Raw genomic sequence first — 17,614 nt, forward strand, 5'->3', positions numbered from 1 at the left:
GTAACTCAGCAAGTGATGTTAGTGGGTAGGGTGAGGTATGCATGCAATCTGCCAAATAAAAAGTCAGGATTTAGACAGTTCTTGTACGGTTGTTTAATGCAGCTGTAATGTTGGTAATTGCTTAACTCACTCTGAAACAAATCAGTTCAAGTGAACTTCTAATTTCTGCATGCAGGAGTTAAAACAAGTTTATAGTTGTTCTTTCTACTGTTCTTCAGGCTGAAGGTATATGGGAGGGGGATTATTTAGTGACAAGAGTGCTGACTGGTACTGTGAGGTAAGGATGAAAGTTGTGAAAGTGTTTTCTTAGTTACAGTATTGCAGCACTAGCTTTCTAGCAATGTGGTGTTAAAAAGCACTTTTTCATGTGTAAAGTGTCATAGTTTCTGGGATTCTGATACCAAAATTTTATAGCATTAGAAAGTATTAGCTTCTAAAAGATTTTTCTATACCAAAAAGCTTTATTGTAAGGCCTGTGTTATGCTTAACAGTTGATTAATTGCTGATGAGATGAGAAGGGAATAACATTTATACATATATATTTTACATATACATATACATAACTAGGGGAATGTATATGTGCCTGTAAGCAGTTGAAAATGTAATGTTAATCACTTTTTGTATTCTTAACCAGTCTGTGATGCTCTCCATGCTCACTAATTTGACTAAATGAAATCTATTCTTCTGTATTTTGCTAGAGGGTGTTTTTCTGCTTTAGTAATACCTGTACAGTGCTTTGAAGATGTAAAGTTCTATATTAATACAAAGAAATTGTTTTTTATAATATTGAAGTGGAGTTAGCATAAATTCAGACATGTGTTGATAAACAAAGCGTTTGTTTTGTAAAGTCTTATCTCCCTTGCTCACTGGTATTGACCAAATTATTTCTCCTTTAGAAGGTTGCCCATTGCTTTCCTATCTAAGCTTGCTTTCAATGTGCTTAATGACTTTAGATCACTTCTGATGTAGTCTGTCTGTCACATTGGGTTCTCTCCTGCCTCTGTTACCCACCAAAGCTCCTAGCCTTGCCTTCATGTTAGTTACTGGGATGACTGAGTGACTGTTTTCCTGCAGCACTGTGCATGATTGGATCTCAGTGAGCTCAAATGCAAAATTGTTGTCCTCTTCATATTTAAGCAATTTTTGGAAAAAGAGTACCTGTTCTATGTTGACTATTGTGAATCTCTCTGATTTGCAGGCATTGAGTATGTTACATTGCGTATTTATCTTTCAGTTCTTGGTATCTTCCTTTTAAACTAGAATTGCTTGAAGTATGGGAAGAGGGTTCTGAATTAGAAATACATCTAATGCTATTAGTAATAATTCATATAATCTTGGGGGTTTTTTCATCTTAAACAAAAAAATAAACGAAACCCAAAAAAACCCCACACACCGCAAGGCCCCTTTTGATGACCACTGGGCCTTGAGAGTATCCAGCACTTTGTTAGAATGCTGCAGATATTGAGAGAGAGTAATCAAATGCGTATTAAAGAGCTGCTGCATTTGGAAAACAAGATTTCAGAAAGTTACTTTTTCATCCTTTCTGTCCACATACGGTTTTACTTTCTTCTGGGATTTTAGCGCTAGTCCATAGCAAAACTCTACCTGCTTTGCCATAAAATTACTCTTGCTCCCAGTTAGAAGTTTGTTATATTGCCTGAATATCTTTATAATGTGATTTCTGTATAGGTAGAATCTTTGCAAGCAGAGATAAAAGAGAAGATGGATGATTATAATAAGCTGTTACTAGAAAAGGAGCAAAAACATCAAGAAATTACAGCTCGTGATAAAGAGATAGAGAAACTGGTGGCACAGATACGAGAACTGGAGCACAGCGGTACTGAAGTCTCAAAGACTGTACACTATTTGGAACAACAACTGCAAAAAATGAAGAAAGTGGAAACTGAATTAAAACAAGTAATTTTTAAGTACTTATTTAAACAGGAGTGGCATTATGCAGACAGTGTCTTCATGGGGGGTATCAATGACTGTTAACAGTGGTGTTTGAGACTATCCCTGGCACCTAGTTGTGAGCTAAACTGTGGTATTAATGGCAGGTATCACAGCCACAGTTTTAAACAAACTCTGGTTTTATGAATTATAAGCCTACTTACTGTAGAGACTGCTTTTTTTTGACAGTTGTTTTATTTGCATAGATCAGAACTGCTCTTTTGCTTCTCTGGAAGTTCCTGAGAAGATAGTGTTTCTGAATATTAAACATCATGGGTGTTCAATAAGTAACTATGTTTAAAATCATATTACCTTAATAGGTAGCTCTTGCTATGGAGCCGGATCTGTTTGCCTGTTTTTCAGTCTTTGAAGCCAGATCTGTTTGCCATACTCCACATTTTTTAGTGTTTTGTTACTAGTGCAGGTTTAAACACAGCTTAGAGTTAAGAATTGCATTCCATTTAGAAAAAGTATTTGTCTTTTACCAAACTCTAGTAACCTTTTCTACCTTCTTAAACTAAATGTTTCAGTTTCATCCCAGCAATATTCCTTGGTTAAGTATTGTTGGTGTGTCTGTCAAGTTTGAAGATTTGAGACTGGCATGATCTAAATTTGTTAGTTTAATTGCTAATTCTCTTAAGTATTTGCTTCCATTATTTTTCATTTAAAAAACACTGAACAAAATATTTTTTACCTTTTAGCTTCAGCTAACATGATACAGTCTAGCCAGTCAGAGTTTGTTAGGTACTAGTTGGCACTTGGTACTATCTGTTTGGCACTTGTGAGATTGCGTCTGGAGAACTGCGTGGTTTTAGACTCACGTGTAAGACAGACACTGGCACGCTGGGGCAAGTCTAGCAAAGGACCATCAAATGGTCAGGGGCTGGAGCAAATGTTTTTTTTTAGGGGAGGCTGAGAGAGCAGGGTTTGTTTAGCTTTCTGGAGATCTTATTCTTGCCTACAACCACATAATATGAGGTTATAGAGAAAATTGAGTGAAACTTGGAGGTGCACAGTGGAAGGATGAGAAGATACGAGCATAAACTGCAAAAAGGGAAATTCTGATTAAATGGTAGGTGGGAATGGTCAACTGGGGGTAGCCAAATGTTGAAAAAGGGCTTGGAGTGGCAGTGGTGTCTCTGTGACTTGGAGATGTGCGGAATTCAGCTGGCTGAGGACCTGAGCAGAGCCAAGTTGGTTCTGCTTTGAGTCAGAGGTTGGACCAGAGAGCTCTAGAGACCCTTCCCAGCTTAACCTGTTCTGTAATTTTATCCAAACATAGAAAAACTGTACCGATTAGCTTTCTCTCTGGCTTGCCTTGGAGTGGATGGAGACTGTGATATGACTGTTGGCAAGCTGCTCTTTTCTCTGAAATCTTAGCTTTCTGTTAAACAGGCTTTCTTTTTCCATATGAATTTAAAATATTATTTTGGCTGTCTGAATGTCCCAGGAAATTGGTCTTTCTTAAAAATCCTAAATAAGCCAGATTCAGCCTTTTTTAGTTTTATTTTCTTTTTTCCAAGAAACTCATTTATCAGCTTTAAACAAGGTTATGCTATTCAGTTTGCCAACTGTAGGCATTGTAATAGCTTGTCTTGAAGCAAGTTCATGCAGTAAATAAGTGCCAAGAGGGCTCTAAGAATGATTGCATGTCATGAAATTTTTTGGTAAAAATGCACTTGATGTGAATAGTAATTATGGATTTTTATTGTCCCCCAAATTCCAACATATGAAAAAGGTAGGTATTGCAGATAATGGAGACTAGTGCTAATAAGAAATGTCTGGAAAGAGTAATTTTGAATATGGAACGGTATCTTTTTGTGAAGAATATGGACTAAACTCGGAGCTAGCAGATCCATCTCATGTGCATGGAGCAGGTCTTTTTTTTTTCCCGGTGCAGTTCCTTTGAGTTGCTGATACGTGACATTGATACTTCAGGTTAGGGTTGTGCTGGGAGGACTGCTCGTGCTTTGGCTTGAGGTCTTTAAAATGGAGATAATTTAGGGAGTCTGCTATCCTATGGATTTTGGTATCAGTGAAAGAAGATACTATGTTAGACTACATCTATGTGGGCATCCAGAAGAAGGTTTTACAGTGAAGGTGCATTACATAAAGCTCTGATTTTTGCCTGGGTTGCCACTTGCTTTTGCTGGGTCGCTGTAGCAACCTCAGAACATAGCAACTGGAGAATGCTGGGAGAAACCTAACTCTTGTGTGCAGGGCTGTGCTGACACCATAAGCTATGGCACACTTGCAGCTCTGCTGTCCAGTAAACGCAGGAACATCTGAGGTAAGGTAGCCCAGTTCTGCAGGAATCTGGATTTGCACATTGTTACTGTAAGTTGGGTTTTTAATCAGTGATCAAGATGAGCTTTAAAATGGTGTGGATAACATCTTACTTTTAGTTGATATAAAACAAAAAAGATAAGCTCTGTTGTTGCTTGGGTTTTGTTGTTATGTGTGTCCTTTCATGTATGGCAGCAGGATGCCTGAGGGGATGGTTAACGTCATAGTTTTTTTGTGATTGTAAGAAGAGTTTTCATTTTTCCCTTCAGCACAAACAAAAAATCACAGAAATCATACAATGAGTCTAAAATAACCCTCCTGTTAGAGGTATGTGTATTGAGCTATGGGCAGAATTAAGTGTTAAACAGCAGAGGCAGTTACTGCCTCAAGTTTCTTGCCCAGTTTTCCTTTATTGCATTAGACACAGATGTATATGCTTGCTGTTGGGATGACTTCCCAAGTTAAGCTTTCCTTCTTGGACTGACCCATCTCCTGAGAAGGACTGTGAAAGAAGGAGAACTGAAGGAGAAGTTTTAAAAATAAATAAATAAAACTATGATAGCGTGACAGACTGTAGATCTGACAAACTTGGTGCTGGTGCTTCACATTCTGACGTAACATGATGTATTTTTAGTAGGTTTTTGATCTACCCAAACCTCTCAATTTCTTAAATTAAATTAAGTTTCCACTGCTTAAATTTAGCTTGGCAAATATATGGTTTCATAATGTTTAGGTTATTAAACATATAAACCACTATGTAATGGAGGAATTATAATATATCGCTGAATGCTAAATTTTCAGAAGTCATTAAACTTGGGTTAGAAAAAATAAAGGGATAAAAAAAATTAAGTGAGCTAAAAACTTCCATTTGTTTTGCATTCCTATTTCTTTATAGGACATTGGGGTTAGGTACTTCTTGTACTGGGGCTTTTCAGGAATGATGTAGTATTTTGGCAGGCTTGTTCTGGTTAGGTGGGTGTGTATACTAACAACAATTCTAACATTAAAAAAATGTTTTGCAGGATAAAGAGGCACTGCAACAGCAACAGTACAATAACCTGATTCAGATCTCTGCTCTACAGTCTAAATTGGATGAAGCGAGGCACAGAGTACCGGCAGACAGCAGTTCTGCCCCGGTGCTGAAGGAACAGCTACAGGCAGAGCAGGAAGCACTTCAGATGAAAGAGAGAGAGGTAAGAGTTTTGGCAGGTCCTGTAGACGTCTCAGTCACATAATTGCAGAAACATTTTGTGCAAACTTATAGCTGGGAATTTAAGCCATTCAAAAACCCAATGAGTGATGTTGTTGTAGTAAATGTGCCTTCTCACCCAGTATTCTCTATGCTTTGGTGTTAACTAACCTTCCTTTTTCTTGCTTTGCTCTGTTTTGTCATCCCCCTGCCCGTCTCCGCTCCCACTGGAAACTGCCTTGTGATGATTCACATCAACTTTGAGACTGATCAATATCTGTTGTAAACTGATTTTCCTTTCCTTCCAAAGTTGAAATGGAGTGGAAGGTAGATATATTTTTGTTTGGCTGTGAGAGTAAGCGGTAATTCCTTTAAGAACAGAAGGAACAATTACCCATAATGTTGTCATCTGACCACCTTTATTTTGTGAGCTAGAGAATGTTAGCGATGAGTTCTTGTGCCAAGCTAAGCTGAAACGCAGTGTAATTGGTCACGTTATTTAGAACTTTTATTGGATTTACACACACAGATACACACACACACACATCCCCGCTGTATGTTTATGTAATATTACATAATTATTGTAGTCTACAAACATAGGTGATCCTTCATTTGATTGTACACCATTGTTTCAAGAGCAGTAAGATAATAAAAACTAATTTATTACACATGGAAGTTCCATGTCTTATGAAGTCTGACTTCAGGAGCTGCTAAACCTTTTTCATTCTCAAAGCTGCTCTACCTTGCTACCCATTAAAGCAAGAGATGATAAAAACTGTGGATGGCAAGGTCATGGTGTTTGCAAGTAGCTCTTTGCTCTCAAACTTTCAAACAGCTACAAGCAGAGAAATGTGTAGTTATTGACTCTTTTACAGGTTGAAGGAGTGAATGCTCAGAACTTTTTTGATTGCTGTGTTACTGGGATTAGCACTGCAGTACTAATTTCTATCTTCTAGGAGGAGGAGAATGTTGCTTGTGTTAACTGCTTGTGATTACATTAGACATCAAATGCTAACATATCTCCTATTGTAATGTTTTGAATCTCCTATTGTAATGTATTGAAATTACATTAGTCAAGCCTTGATTGTTCAGAATCAGAACATAGATAAAAAAATCCAATCGCTCATAAAAGATATGTTAAAAAATAAGATGGAAAACCACCTTTACAGTACTTTGGTTTTGCAGCTGAGGCGCTGGAACACTAGCTTCTTGCTCTCTTTTTATGTCTGAAGTATTTTATTAATGCAAATTGATTAGTGAGAGTTTAAATCATAGAATTTGCTGAACTTGTTCTCAGTAAATAAGGCGATGAAGTTTCAACTTTTCTGCTTAAACAAGAGGACTTAATTGAAACAACTATGCCTTTTCTTCTTTTTTAGATTGCGAGCTTATTAGAACAACTAGAAAAATATAAAGATAATTTGATCAGTAAAAATGAGGAGGTATTGCAGCTGAACTTGCAGTTAGAGATGCAAACAAACCTTAGCACTTCCAGCATCAGCCAGCTTCAGTTAGAGAATGCACACTTGAAGGTAGGTTTCCTTAGCTTTAGTGTGCACCAGCTAAAACTTCACAAACTTCCTTTTTTGAGTGCTGTGGTCTTCATCTCATGATATTATAAACAGTTTGTTTCCCTTGTCAAGGCAATATTCCATTACTGTTACAAAGCTAATGCTGGATATTGTAGAACAAAACCCCTGATACTCTACATTCATGCTTATGGCATGATCTTCTACAGCCATCTGATATTAAAAAAAAAAACAAAAAAAACCCAAAAACACCTTAGCTTTTTTCTGGCCCTGAAAGATTATGAACTACGGTGTTGTCATTTTGTAAACACTACACAGTTTTGTGTACATTCCTGACCTCTACAGCTATAGCAAATGTTACAAGTTAGAAAACTGGCTGATTGTCAGTCTGGCAACTAGAGTGTTCATCTCTTACCTTGAAAGCTGAGAAATGTTGTGGCAATCTAATCCAGTGGTACAAACCCAAAGAAAGTAGCTGCTGTTGTGTTCTTGAGTTCTTTAACATTATAGTAAGGAGGAGAATGTTTAAATAAAACCCGTAGTTCTGTTCTGCCATTAGGTTGGGAGAGAAAGTAAGTGATTTCTAATGAGATTTCTGTTTTTTTCTGATCAGGAGGATCTAACAAAACTTCGTGTGAAGCAAAATCGGGACCTGGGTATTAGTGATTCCTCAGCTTTGTCATTCCCACAAGCACTACTTAAAGAAAAGAATCAAGAAATTGATCACTTGAATGAGCAGGTGAAGAGGCTCCAGCACGAGCTAGATAATACTCTGGAGAATAAAGTAAGAGTACTTATTATATGTTCATTGCTTGATTTTGGGGGAAGCAAGGCATAGAGAATCTGGAAATCTATTTGATAATTACCTTAGGAAAGTAGAGAGTATTCTGAGTAGCTACCAGCTGAAGTGTGCAGTTCTTCCTGCTGTTTAAATGTGTTATTTAATGCCTGCATGATTCAGAACAAAAATGTAATTTAAACTCTAGGTGTAATAGTAATTATGCCTACTTACAGTAATATTCAGACCTTATCCTTTTGCTCAGATTGTGGAAGACCAAAAATCTGAAATTGAAGAACTCAGATCACTTGTTGAGCACCTTCGTGGTGACCAGGAAAGGCTGCGTAAAGACAAAGATGAAGAGGTAGAGCAACTTCATGGAGTAATTGAGAAGCTTCAAAAAGAGCTGGCACAGTTTGGACCAGTATGTCATGAAGTTAGCGATAACCAAGATGATCTCTATCAACTTGCACTGGGAAAGCCAGTTGAAAACCTTCAGAATGAGTTGACGAAGGGACTGGTAGAATGTCAGGGTGATATTGATCCAAACAGAGGAAACACATTGCTACTCTCCAAAGCGAGAGAACTTCAGGAGGAACTAGAGCTTGTCTCAGCTGCTAGAGAAGCTCTGCAGCAGCAACTGGAAGAGAAGGAATCGCAGTTCAAAACGGAAGTGGAAATTTTGGAGAAAAAATGCCGGAAATTACAAGAGTCATCAGAGCAGCATGTTGCAGAGCTAACCTCTCTGAGAATACAGTACGATGCACTTCAGGAAGAGTACAGCCTTTTCCGAACACATTTTTCTCAGAAAGAGGTTGAAGCAAGGATGACTTCTTCTCCCGTTCAAGAACTTGAAGATACTGTAAGAGAAAGGAAGGCAAATATTCTAGAGAAAGATATGCAAGTGAAGACAATGACAGATCAAAGAGAAGCTGACACGACTGAGATGCAGTACTTAACAAAAAAAGCAGCAGAGCTTCAAACTGAGTTGGAAAAGAGATATGGAAGTCAGGCTCAAGATGTTTGTAGTCTTCAACTAGAAGTTTCTAGACTTGAATCCCAGGTGCAAGCACTGAATCAGAAAGAGGTAGCTTATCAGAGAGAAATCAATGGACTGAAAGGTAGCACTGCAAAACTGGAAGATCAAATCAAGGCATGTGTGATAGAGCTTGAAGCCTTACGATTGGAAAGAGGTGAACTTATTTCACAGTTGGAGTTGTACAAGCCAAAGGAACAACGTGATCATGAAGAGACTGAACTTCTCAAACCATTCTGCCACAGAGAAAGAAAAGGTGAAGCCTTTAAAAAAGGGGTGGAGGAACTGGAAGAACTGGAATCAAATGTTGATCAGTCATTTGCAGTACTGGTTTCCCCTACGAATAAACTGGTATGTGATTTTTTTTTTAGTAGTATTATTTGTTTTTTTAAAATAATCCAATTTTATATGTCATATAAAGCTCTATAGTTTATGCTTTTCAGTGCTGTAAAAAAGGGTGAAGATGAATACTGTGGAATAAAAACGGCTGTGGTGAGTCAGTTGAAGGGTCTGTCTATCTTTTGCGTAGTTTCTCCAGCAGTCGATAGAGGTAGATGCCTGCAAGGACTCAGAACAGGGCAAGCATACGTGGAAACCTAATTAGGTCAATTTTTCTGAGCTGGGTGGGCATGGATCCTAAGGTATGTATTGGCAAGGTGGCAAGGTATTGGCAGTCAGGGAGCTGCAGGGGGGCCTCCCTGAGAAAAAGCTGGGGCTGCTCCATGCTCGGCACAGGTGATTCCACCGCAGGACACAGCTGAGCCCATCAGCCATGTGTGTGGCACTGCTGCGGAAACATTTAGGAAAGGGCAAAATGCTGCACAGGCGGTGAGGAGTGCGGGGAAAAAACCTGTGGATGATCTCTTCCATGGGTTGTTTCTGACACTACTGGGGAGGAGGTAGAGGAGTTTGGAATGAAGGAGGACAATTGAGTCTGGATAGAATAGGCGGGTGAGAGGAAAGCAGTTTCAGTGTTTGTTTCTTGGCATCCAACTCTATTTTAACGCCAATAAATTAAATACATTTTCCCCAAGCCAAGTCTGGTTTTGCCCATGAGAGTTGTTAGTAGGTGATGTCCAAGTTTTTATCTCCACCCGTGAGCTCTTCCCATCTTATTTTTTCTCTTTATCTGTTGAGGAGGGAGAGTGAGAGTGCAGCTCAGTGGGCATCTGGCAGCCAGCCAAGGTCAACCCACCATGAGCTCCTAAGGCTATTTGCCATGCTTTATGGCTGTCTTCGAGAAATACTTGAAAACACTTTGTCATGTCTCATACTTTTTTAGAAATCTTTATTTACTGTGATTCTTTCTCATATTTACTCCAAATCTTTTCTAGAACCATTTGCTCTAGATAACCTAATGTGAACTTTTATTAAATTACTCAATTATAGAAAGCGGTAGGACCCAGATGACCTCTTTTTCAGAGCGCTGTATTTGTCTATCCTATACCAACTTACTGTCTTTCGAGGCTGGCTTACAGAGGTGGTAAGTGTTAGTAAGAGGGCTTATATGAAAAGAGTTTCTGAGTACATAGGAAAGGAGAAAATTTAGGTGTTGGGCTTATGTGGATTTTGGGGGTCCTGATTGGTGTATATGTATGATATGGTATGGGTATAAAAATCCAAGGTGGTTGACTTATACTGTGCTACTTGCCCCTTATAGTGGGAAGAGAAGATGGCTTTTCAGCACCAGGCAGAAATTATAATTTGTAGGTAGAATTATTGGATTTCCAAGTTAAGCAAAATAACTGAGCTTTAATATTGGTATCACTAATGGTAAAAACCTACTAACAGTTACTGTGATGTTACAGAATGTTTCATATTACTTTGCCATTTTGCTTCATAGCCCAGCAATCACAACAGGATCCAGTTCTTTGTTTCAAAACCTACTCAGTAATAACAGTGGGTTTTCATTAGGCTTTTGTCTGTTATCTTTGAGCTACACTGATGTATTTAGGGTGTATCTTAAATAAGTTATACTTGAATGCCATGTCTCCTTATTTAAAAAATTAATAGGATAATTACTATGTAAAATGACTTATGTTTATTTTTAAAGCGGAAATTATGAGTGTAGCTATGCAAAACACGTGATTGTTACTGGTGTTTGTATTCTTATTTGCTTGGAAGTTCTAGTTTGGATCAGTGCTATTTGCCTAGGTGATACTATACATTCAGGATCTGTCTCAGGAATCCCTCAGAAAAAGGGATCAGGTGGGAATAGCATTGAATGACCTATGGAGAATGACGTACTTCAGACCATTGAATGTACATATACGAGGCAGCATCAGAGCTTAGCCTGACGTCCGGCCTAGTGGTCTACTGGATCATGTTGCTTATACAAATAGTGATTGTTAGATCCGTGTTTAAAGAACGTAAGTAACGTAACTGCCATAACCAAATACACTACGTACCAAATTTACTGACTGTGTTTTTTATCTATCTCTATAGGTCTACTTCAAGTTGTAATAGCCATTTAGTACTAGCAGTAACTCTAGTTACTGAAGGTCAGTTATCAGCTTCCTGGTGGAAATCACATGCAGCAACACTGTCTTTCTCTTACCCAGAATAAAAGTACAGCTGCTTGATCTCAGCCTAGTATTGATTATTTATTACAAGCTTACATTACCAGAATATGCTGTGTGAGTTCCAGCCAACTGCTTTATGCCGTTTGTCATGTAAAATACATATACAGCGTGACATGCATGCACAACTTTAAAATCATAGTTACAATTTGAGAATATATAAAAAAATATAAAATCTATATGAATATGGAAATGGCTCACATAAAAAGTATTTTTTTCTTTGAACACAATGCAGGGAGAGAGAAAGTCTATGAACACTTCACAGAATGAAAATAATTTAATTGTAAAGATGGCATCTCATAAAGAAGAACTTAATTCTGAATTAGGTTTGGCAAAAAAGGAGCTAGGATTCAGTGAAGAGAGAACTGGTAAAATTTTGAAGGATATAAAGGTATGCTGGAATTAGGGGGACAGTGAAATGATTTAAAAATAATTTTTCAAGTAGAAACTTAGATTGTGAAATGTTTACGTTCATGTATATATGTCAGTATATGTATTTCCATGTTTAAATTCTAAAAGTTTTAAAGTAGGCTGAGGAGGAATGATCATCAAAGTTGGAGAATATCTTGAGTCAAAGTAATTAAGCTACTATGTGTTCAACTATTCATTACAGTAGACCTTTTCCTATGGATCCAGCTCATCCCAGTATAAGACAAAGTACAATATTTTGTTCAGAGTGTCAACTATCTGAACAAGATAGTGACTGTGAGCCTGAAAGCTGGAGAAGGGGAACAATAATATTTGGGTACTTCTGTTTGCTCTGGTATGGATTAGCTAAATGGTATTATATAGAACATCTTCAGAGGAAAAGAAATGACTGCTGCTTGACAGAAAACCCACATGAGATTAAGCAGCTCTTTACTTCACCCTGAACAGTGAATGAGAGTTGGTTCAAACTGCTAACGTTGAAGAGCCCTTGTTTAATGGTCAACATAACACAAAGAAATGCAGCATTCTTAGAGGAGCAAAGAAACTCCCTACAGTTATTCTTGGGTTTAAAAATGGGAACAACATGAAAATTAGGAAATGTATTAAAATGAAAGCTGGAGGAGCAGCTAAAAGGGTAGAGTACTTGCAGCTAGCACTAGGCTTAAAACAGGCTAGGACTCATCAGCTAAGATGGATGATTAACACAAAAGGATTAAGGTGATGGTCTAAAATGAGAAAGAGAACAATTATTCACTGTATTTTACAATGTAGGAGGTATGGAGGATGAAATGAAATTTGCATCATGGCAGGGTTAAAATAAACTAAAATATCTTTTCAAACAGTGTATGATTTAGAGTCTTAGCCATAGAATCTAAGAGGCCAAAAGAGTAATTTTATCTTAAAATTACTTAGATGAAGCATTTGAAGGAAAAGTCAACGAAGAACTGTCAAACAGAAAGATGTTGACTGCATATGTGGCCTGGAATGTCCTTGGATTGCAGAGAGCTGGGCAGGCATGCTTGGGAGGTCCCATTTTGCAAGGACAGGGCAAAGTTCTGTCTGGCAGGGTTCCTTTGCAGAAAGATTGTTCAAGTCCTGTTAAACCTTCCTTGAGATGATGGTGGTAAAATAGAGAGGGAACTACAGAACCAGGGATCCAAAAATTCCTGATTTGAAGAGAGGAGAGAAAGGGGAGGGCAGGGGCAAAGGCAGCAAGGGGGGAAAACAGACTCCTCTTAAACCAGTGGGTGGACCAGCCTGGGAGGGGGCTTTGAGAGGATTCAGTGCCTGGGGCACTGAAGATGAACAAGTAGAGGGAGCAAGGCAGCCAGACATTCTGCATAGGTTGTGGAGGCATTAGAAGAGAAGCTGCAGCTTGGCATGCTCAATATATGTTCTGGAGTCTCCCTTCTGCCAAAGAAGAGGCACAGCCTTTGGCATGAGCACACTTGTGCCTACTTTTCCCTTAGGAGTGTCTGTATTAACATCATCAGTAAGCCTTGGAATTCCAGTGAGTTGGGCATTAGCCTTAGGGTTCCTTAATCACTTGGTAATGGCAAGTCCTACCACACTGGATCCCTGAGGTTATAAGGATGATGGTAAAGGTATTTTCATGATGCGGTTCAAAGATGTTCCATTTGGATGTCAGCCTCCAGGTGGAGTGAGTAACAGGTTTAAAGGCTGAAAGACAGGAAGAAGGTTTGACTTCTTGACTCCTGGAACAAGCTGTGGGACTTGTTGGAGCAGTGGCTCTGCAACAGCAGCCTTCCCATGCTGTCTGACACACCTGCGTGAGAAAAGAGAACAATAACTTCAAGAGGCCTTGTGAAGGCAAGAAAGCTGCTGCTTTCTGCATACTCCATGTCACAATATCGACATTATTCAGATGTCTCTGCGGTTTGAAGGTGGCAGTCTAGCCTTGGTCAGTGACCATACCCTCACACTGTGGGAAGGATTTTGGAAAGTTTCTGTGGCCGTTTGGATACCCAAGCCCTGAGGCTGGAAAATACATAGTTATGTGAAAGGATCATTAGAACTGAGGAAGATGGATACCTGTTGTGTCTATGCTAGCTGTGTTCCCTTGTTGGCCTCTGTCAGAGATGGTGGTTGGGTAGAAAGACTTTGGTCTGACCTAGTGTATCTGTTTTTATAGTCAGAGTTTGAAAAATGGTCTGCAGTGTTGCTGATTAGCAGAGGCCTAAGTCTGTTGTTTGATGCTTAGAAAAATAAAAAAATGTAAAAAAATAATAGGTAGAGTACCCCTGTGGAAACACTATAAGGTACAAGTATGGCCTTACCAAAATTTAGGATAAAGCATGTTGGTATGTATGGCAGCTGTGTGTCTCACATGATGGGACATGTGAATCCAACCAGTGACTAGAAGTAGATGGTCAACAGTTTCTCCTGCATTGAAGGGGCAGGCATAGGAACCATCTGTAGACTTCTTAACCATTTTTTCCTGGTGCCCTGGGTCAGGAATTAAGCCTTAAGATAGTTCAGGAGAAGATTATCTACACAGCTACAAGGAATATCCTTTCTTTCCTGTTTGATACAAAAGTCAGCTCTGCAGAAATGCATGTGCTTGTTGTACAGATTTTATTCTTTTGTTCTCCTATTGATGATATGCTTGTTAAAAAGCCTGGTTAGCTGTCATATAAAATATACTAAAGTGTTGCATCGTTTTTACAGAAAACCTGGGAATAATAATAGGTATGACTATTAAACTTGAGAAGATCTTTTTAAATTAATGTTTTTCAGTTTGTAAAATCATATTAATTGTTTAATGGAATTTAAATATGTGTTATTTTATTGTAGGAAAAAGATGAAGTTATGTTTGACTCGACGACACATAATATAAATCCAAAACCTCAGATTAAGCAATCACAAGAAAATATCTTGACTCAGGAATTGGATGTGATCAACAACTCTGAAGAGGAGCAAGACTTGAAAAAGCATTGCCAGCAAATGTTGGAAATTCATCAAAGTCCTGATTCTCCAAAACACAATTCGAACATAGACAACACTTCAAAAGACTTCCAGAGTTTCATTGCAGGTGTGGCTTCATGGGGCTCACCTGAGATTGTAAGAAAGCAAGATATAAGCATGGAACTTCAACCAGTGCTTCATCTGACGCCCTTTTCAGAAGTTGAAAGCACAGATTTTGAAATGATACACACCAGGTCATCCATGCAAGAAGATAATTCTGTATTGCTGGGATATTCTAACCTGTATGAAAATGGCAGTGAGGAAGCAGCAGTGGGAGTAGATAGAAAATCTCCCGCTTTCTCTGAAAGCACCTACTCTGTTGATGATGAAGATATGGAGAAGATTTTGGTAAGTGGTATTTCATGTCTGACTTCATTCTAATTAAACAAGACTGCTCAGGTCTGTTCCCCTTGGATCATTGTTGGGCCTTTGGCTCCAAGTAATAGAAACTTTACACACTGAGGGAGGTCCAGTAATGTTCTGGATGTACGGTTGTTAGTTCCTCTGTCACTGTCAGATAGTGGAGCAAATTCTGGCCTGTATTAAAACACTGTTTACCACTGCTTCTAATAACTGAAAACAGTCTTCCAAAACCTAAAAATTGAGCAATAAGCTGCTTGCAGCAGGCTTTGCGTCCTGCATGTCTATATGCTGCTGATGTGGTGTCAGTAAAAATACGTGTATTGCTCTTGTGCACTCAGAAGATTTGTTGAGAGGACTCTTCAAATCCTGGTACTTTTGCAGTGATGCTGAATGGAAGTAAATGATAAATTTATGATAGTACTTCATGTGCAAGTAATTGAGCTAAAACCTGCAAAACCTTTTTGCTACCACAGCATTCAATTCACTCTAGCAGTTCTCCACTTATGAATATCTGTCACTGAAACAGTCTCTTCTAACACTCAAAACTGGAGATTTTTCTTTTTAATGGAAATATTGTATATATTTGTGTCTGTATCATTTCACAGGAAGATAAAGTCTGTACTTCAGGAAATTAATCTTCGGTTGTATATTTTTGTGCCTTGCTCTTGAAGGGAAACTAATTATAAATGCATGTCTGTTTCTTAAGACTATTGAAAGGGAGAAGAAAATTAGATGCAATGGGTTCCAAAGAGCACCAATGTTGCATTCATAATGGTATTTGCCATCTCTAACACTATGATCACGTAGGCATTTGTTAAAATCTGCACTAGTAACAAAGTTGTTATAAATGCAGAAAATTCTACAGCTGGATTCAGTAAACTAAATTAATGTGAAAAATCATTTCCTAGCAGATGAGAGAAGCTGATAATCTAACCCCTTCTGATTTACAAGATGATGCAAGATCGAGAGTATCGGCCATAGGTGCGATGAGCGATGGATATGGCAGCAGTAAGTTTAACTTTGTAGATTCCCTTCACTTTATGTTAATTTCATTATAAAAATATTATAATGTTTCCTCTTTCTCCCATTTTCTTTTACTGTAGATCTTTTATTTGGAAGCTATGCCTTTCTCAGGTGGTTCTTTGTTTAGAAAGACTTTAGACTTGTGCTAGTGGAAGTCTGCTTTTATATCTTTATACACCGAAAAGGAGGCATGGAGTTCTAGTGAGTCCTGACTTTACTACAACACTGTCTCTGGTGTTAAAGGCAACTTACAACCTTTTTACTTTAAGTTAGTTGAGATCTCAACCAACTAACTTCAGCGGAACCTGCATACTAGCAGAAGAAATCATGGTTATTTTGCAAGTGGTTATGCTGGTTTCAAGTTCTTGTCATCTTTGTAACACTTGTGGGGGTGGGGGGCTGTCTTTTTTTTCAGATACCAGCTCAAATTTGGCAGCTAAACTAAAGCAGGAACTACAAACATCAGACAACCTAGATGCTAGTTTCATGGCTTATCTCCGGTACCGTGGAATGTTTCCAGATATTATGGAATCGGTGAGAGAAAAGGAAATACTTTCACCACAGCTAAAGGTAATATATGATTAATACAAGCATACCAGAAAATTAAAACTGAAACAGCAAAAATGAAATGCTAATATAAAATAGTTAGCTGCTATCTTTACACTGTAACTTGTTCTGTAACGGTTTGAACTTCAAGTTGATTATGGTTCTTGAGTCATTTTTGTCAGTAAATTTGTCACATGAGAGATACATTTGTCTTGCTTGTACATCCTAGAATTGAAAAAGTTTTGCTAGGACCGCACTGGTGATGTTCCAGAATGTGGCGGTACAAGGACTGATTGATCTGATCTATGGGTTTGTCTTGAAGGCTTTACAGAAAGCTGTTTCATAAATTCTAGCTAGCTGACATCATGCTCCCCTGCCTATTCTTATCATTCTGATATGGTGGAGCACAGTGGAAACACCACTGAAAGGTGTGGAGGGATCTTTCAGAGTCAGTTCAAGGAGCATGAAGAATATACAGAGGACTGAGCAGTGATTGCTTATTCTAGTCAGTAAGACAAACTTAAGAAAGTATATGCCTGGGACCCTTTGGCTTGGTGCTGCAGTTGAATGAACTCTCAGGAATTCCAAATGGTGAAAGGGAGAAATTCAGTTCTCCAAATCATCTCATCTATGAGACTGGTGAGAAGTACATGGCTAAGTGCAGTAGGCTATAGGGAGTTTGAATACTTGAAGAAACATGAGTAATGAGAAACTGGAAGAAATATACCTCCTAGAAAGTGAATGCTGCCTCCTAAAATGTTTAGCAGATTCTTTCAGCTTGCTCAGTAAAATGAAGGAAGATCTGTGCAGTGAAGGAAGGCTGTGTAAGGCAGGGGAATTTGAATTCAAACTCAAGCTGACTGACACAAGTAACTCACAAGATGAAGGAGACTGGACCTTAATCTCTGCTTGAGGCAGAAG

At 38.4% G+C, this 17,614-nt stretch overlaps 1 protein-coding gene across 1 annotated transcript in view; it reads left to right on the forward strand.

The window, feature by feature from the left end:
- Positions 1-17,614, forward strand: part of PCNT (pericentrin) — a gene marked incomplete at both ends in the record, with an annotated part of 99,991 nt that overhangs the window by 56,820 nt on the left and 25,557 nt on the right. Inside the window, 9 exons of the mRNA XM_082001593.1 lie at positions 1,690-1,917; positions 5,259-5,429; positions 6,805-6,957; positions 7,568-7,738; positions 7,998-9,119; positions 11,583-11,738; positions 14,591-15,109; positions 16,033-16,132; positions 16,563-16,717. Of these exons, the coding sequence (XP_081857719.1) occupies positions 1,690-1,917; positions 5,259-5,429; positions 6,805-6,957; positions 7,568-7,738; positions 7,998-9,119; positions 11,583-11,738; positions 14,591-15,109; positions 16,033-16,132; positions 16,563-16,717 (2,775 nt within the window). The remainder of the gene's footprint in view (positions 1-1,689; positions 1,918-5,258; positions 5,430-6,804; positions 6,958-7,567; positions 7,739-7,997; positions 9,120-11,582; positions 11,739-14,590; positions 15,110-16,032; positions 16,133-16,562; positions 16,718-17,614) is intronic.

This window comes from Phaethon aethereus (genome assembly GCF_964289735.1).
Source record: "Phaethon aethereus genome assembly, chromosome: 6".
NCBI classification, from domain to species: domain Eukaryota; kingdom Metazoa; phylum Chordata; class Aves; order Phaethontiformes; family Phaethontidae; genus Phaethon; species Phaethon aethereus.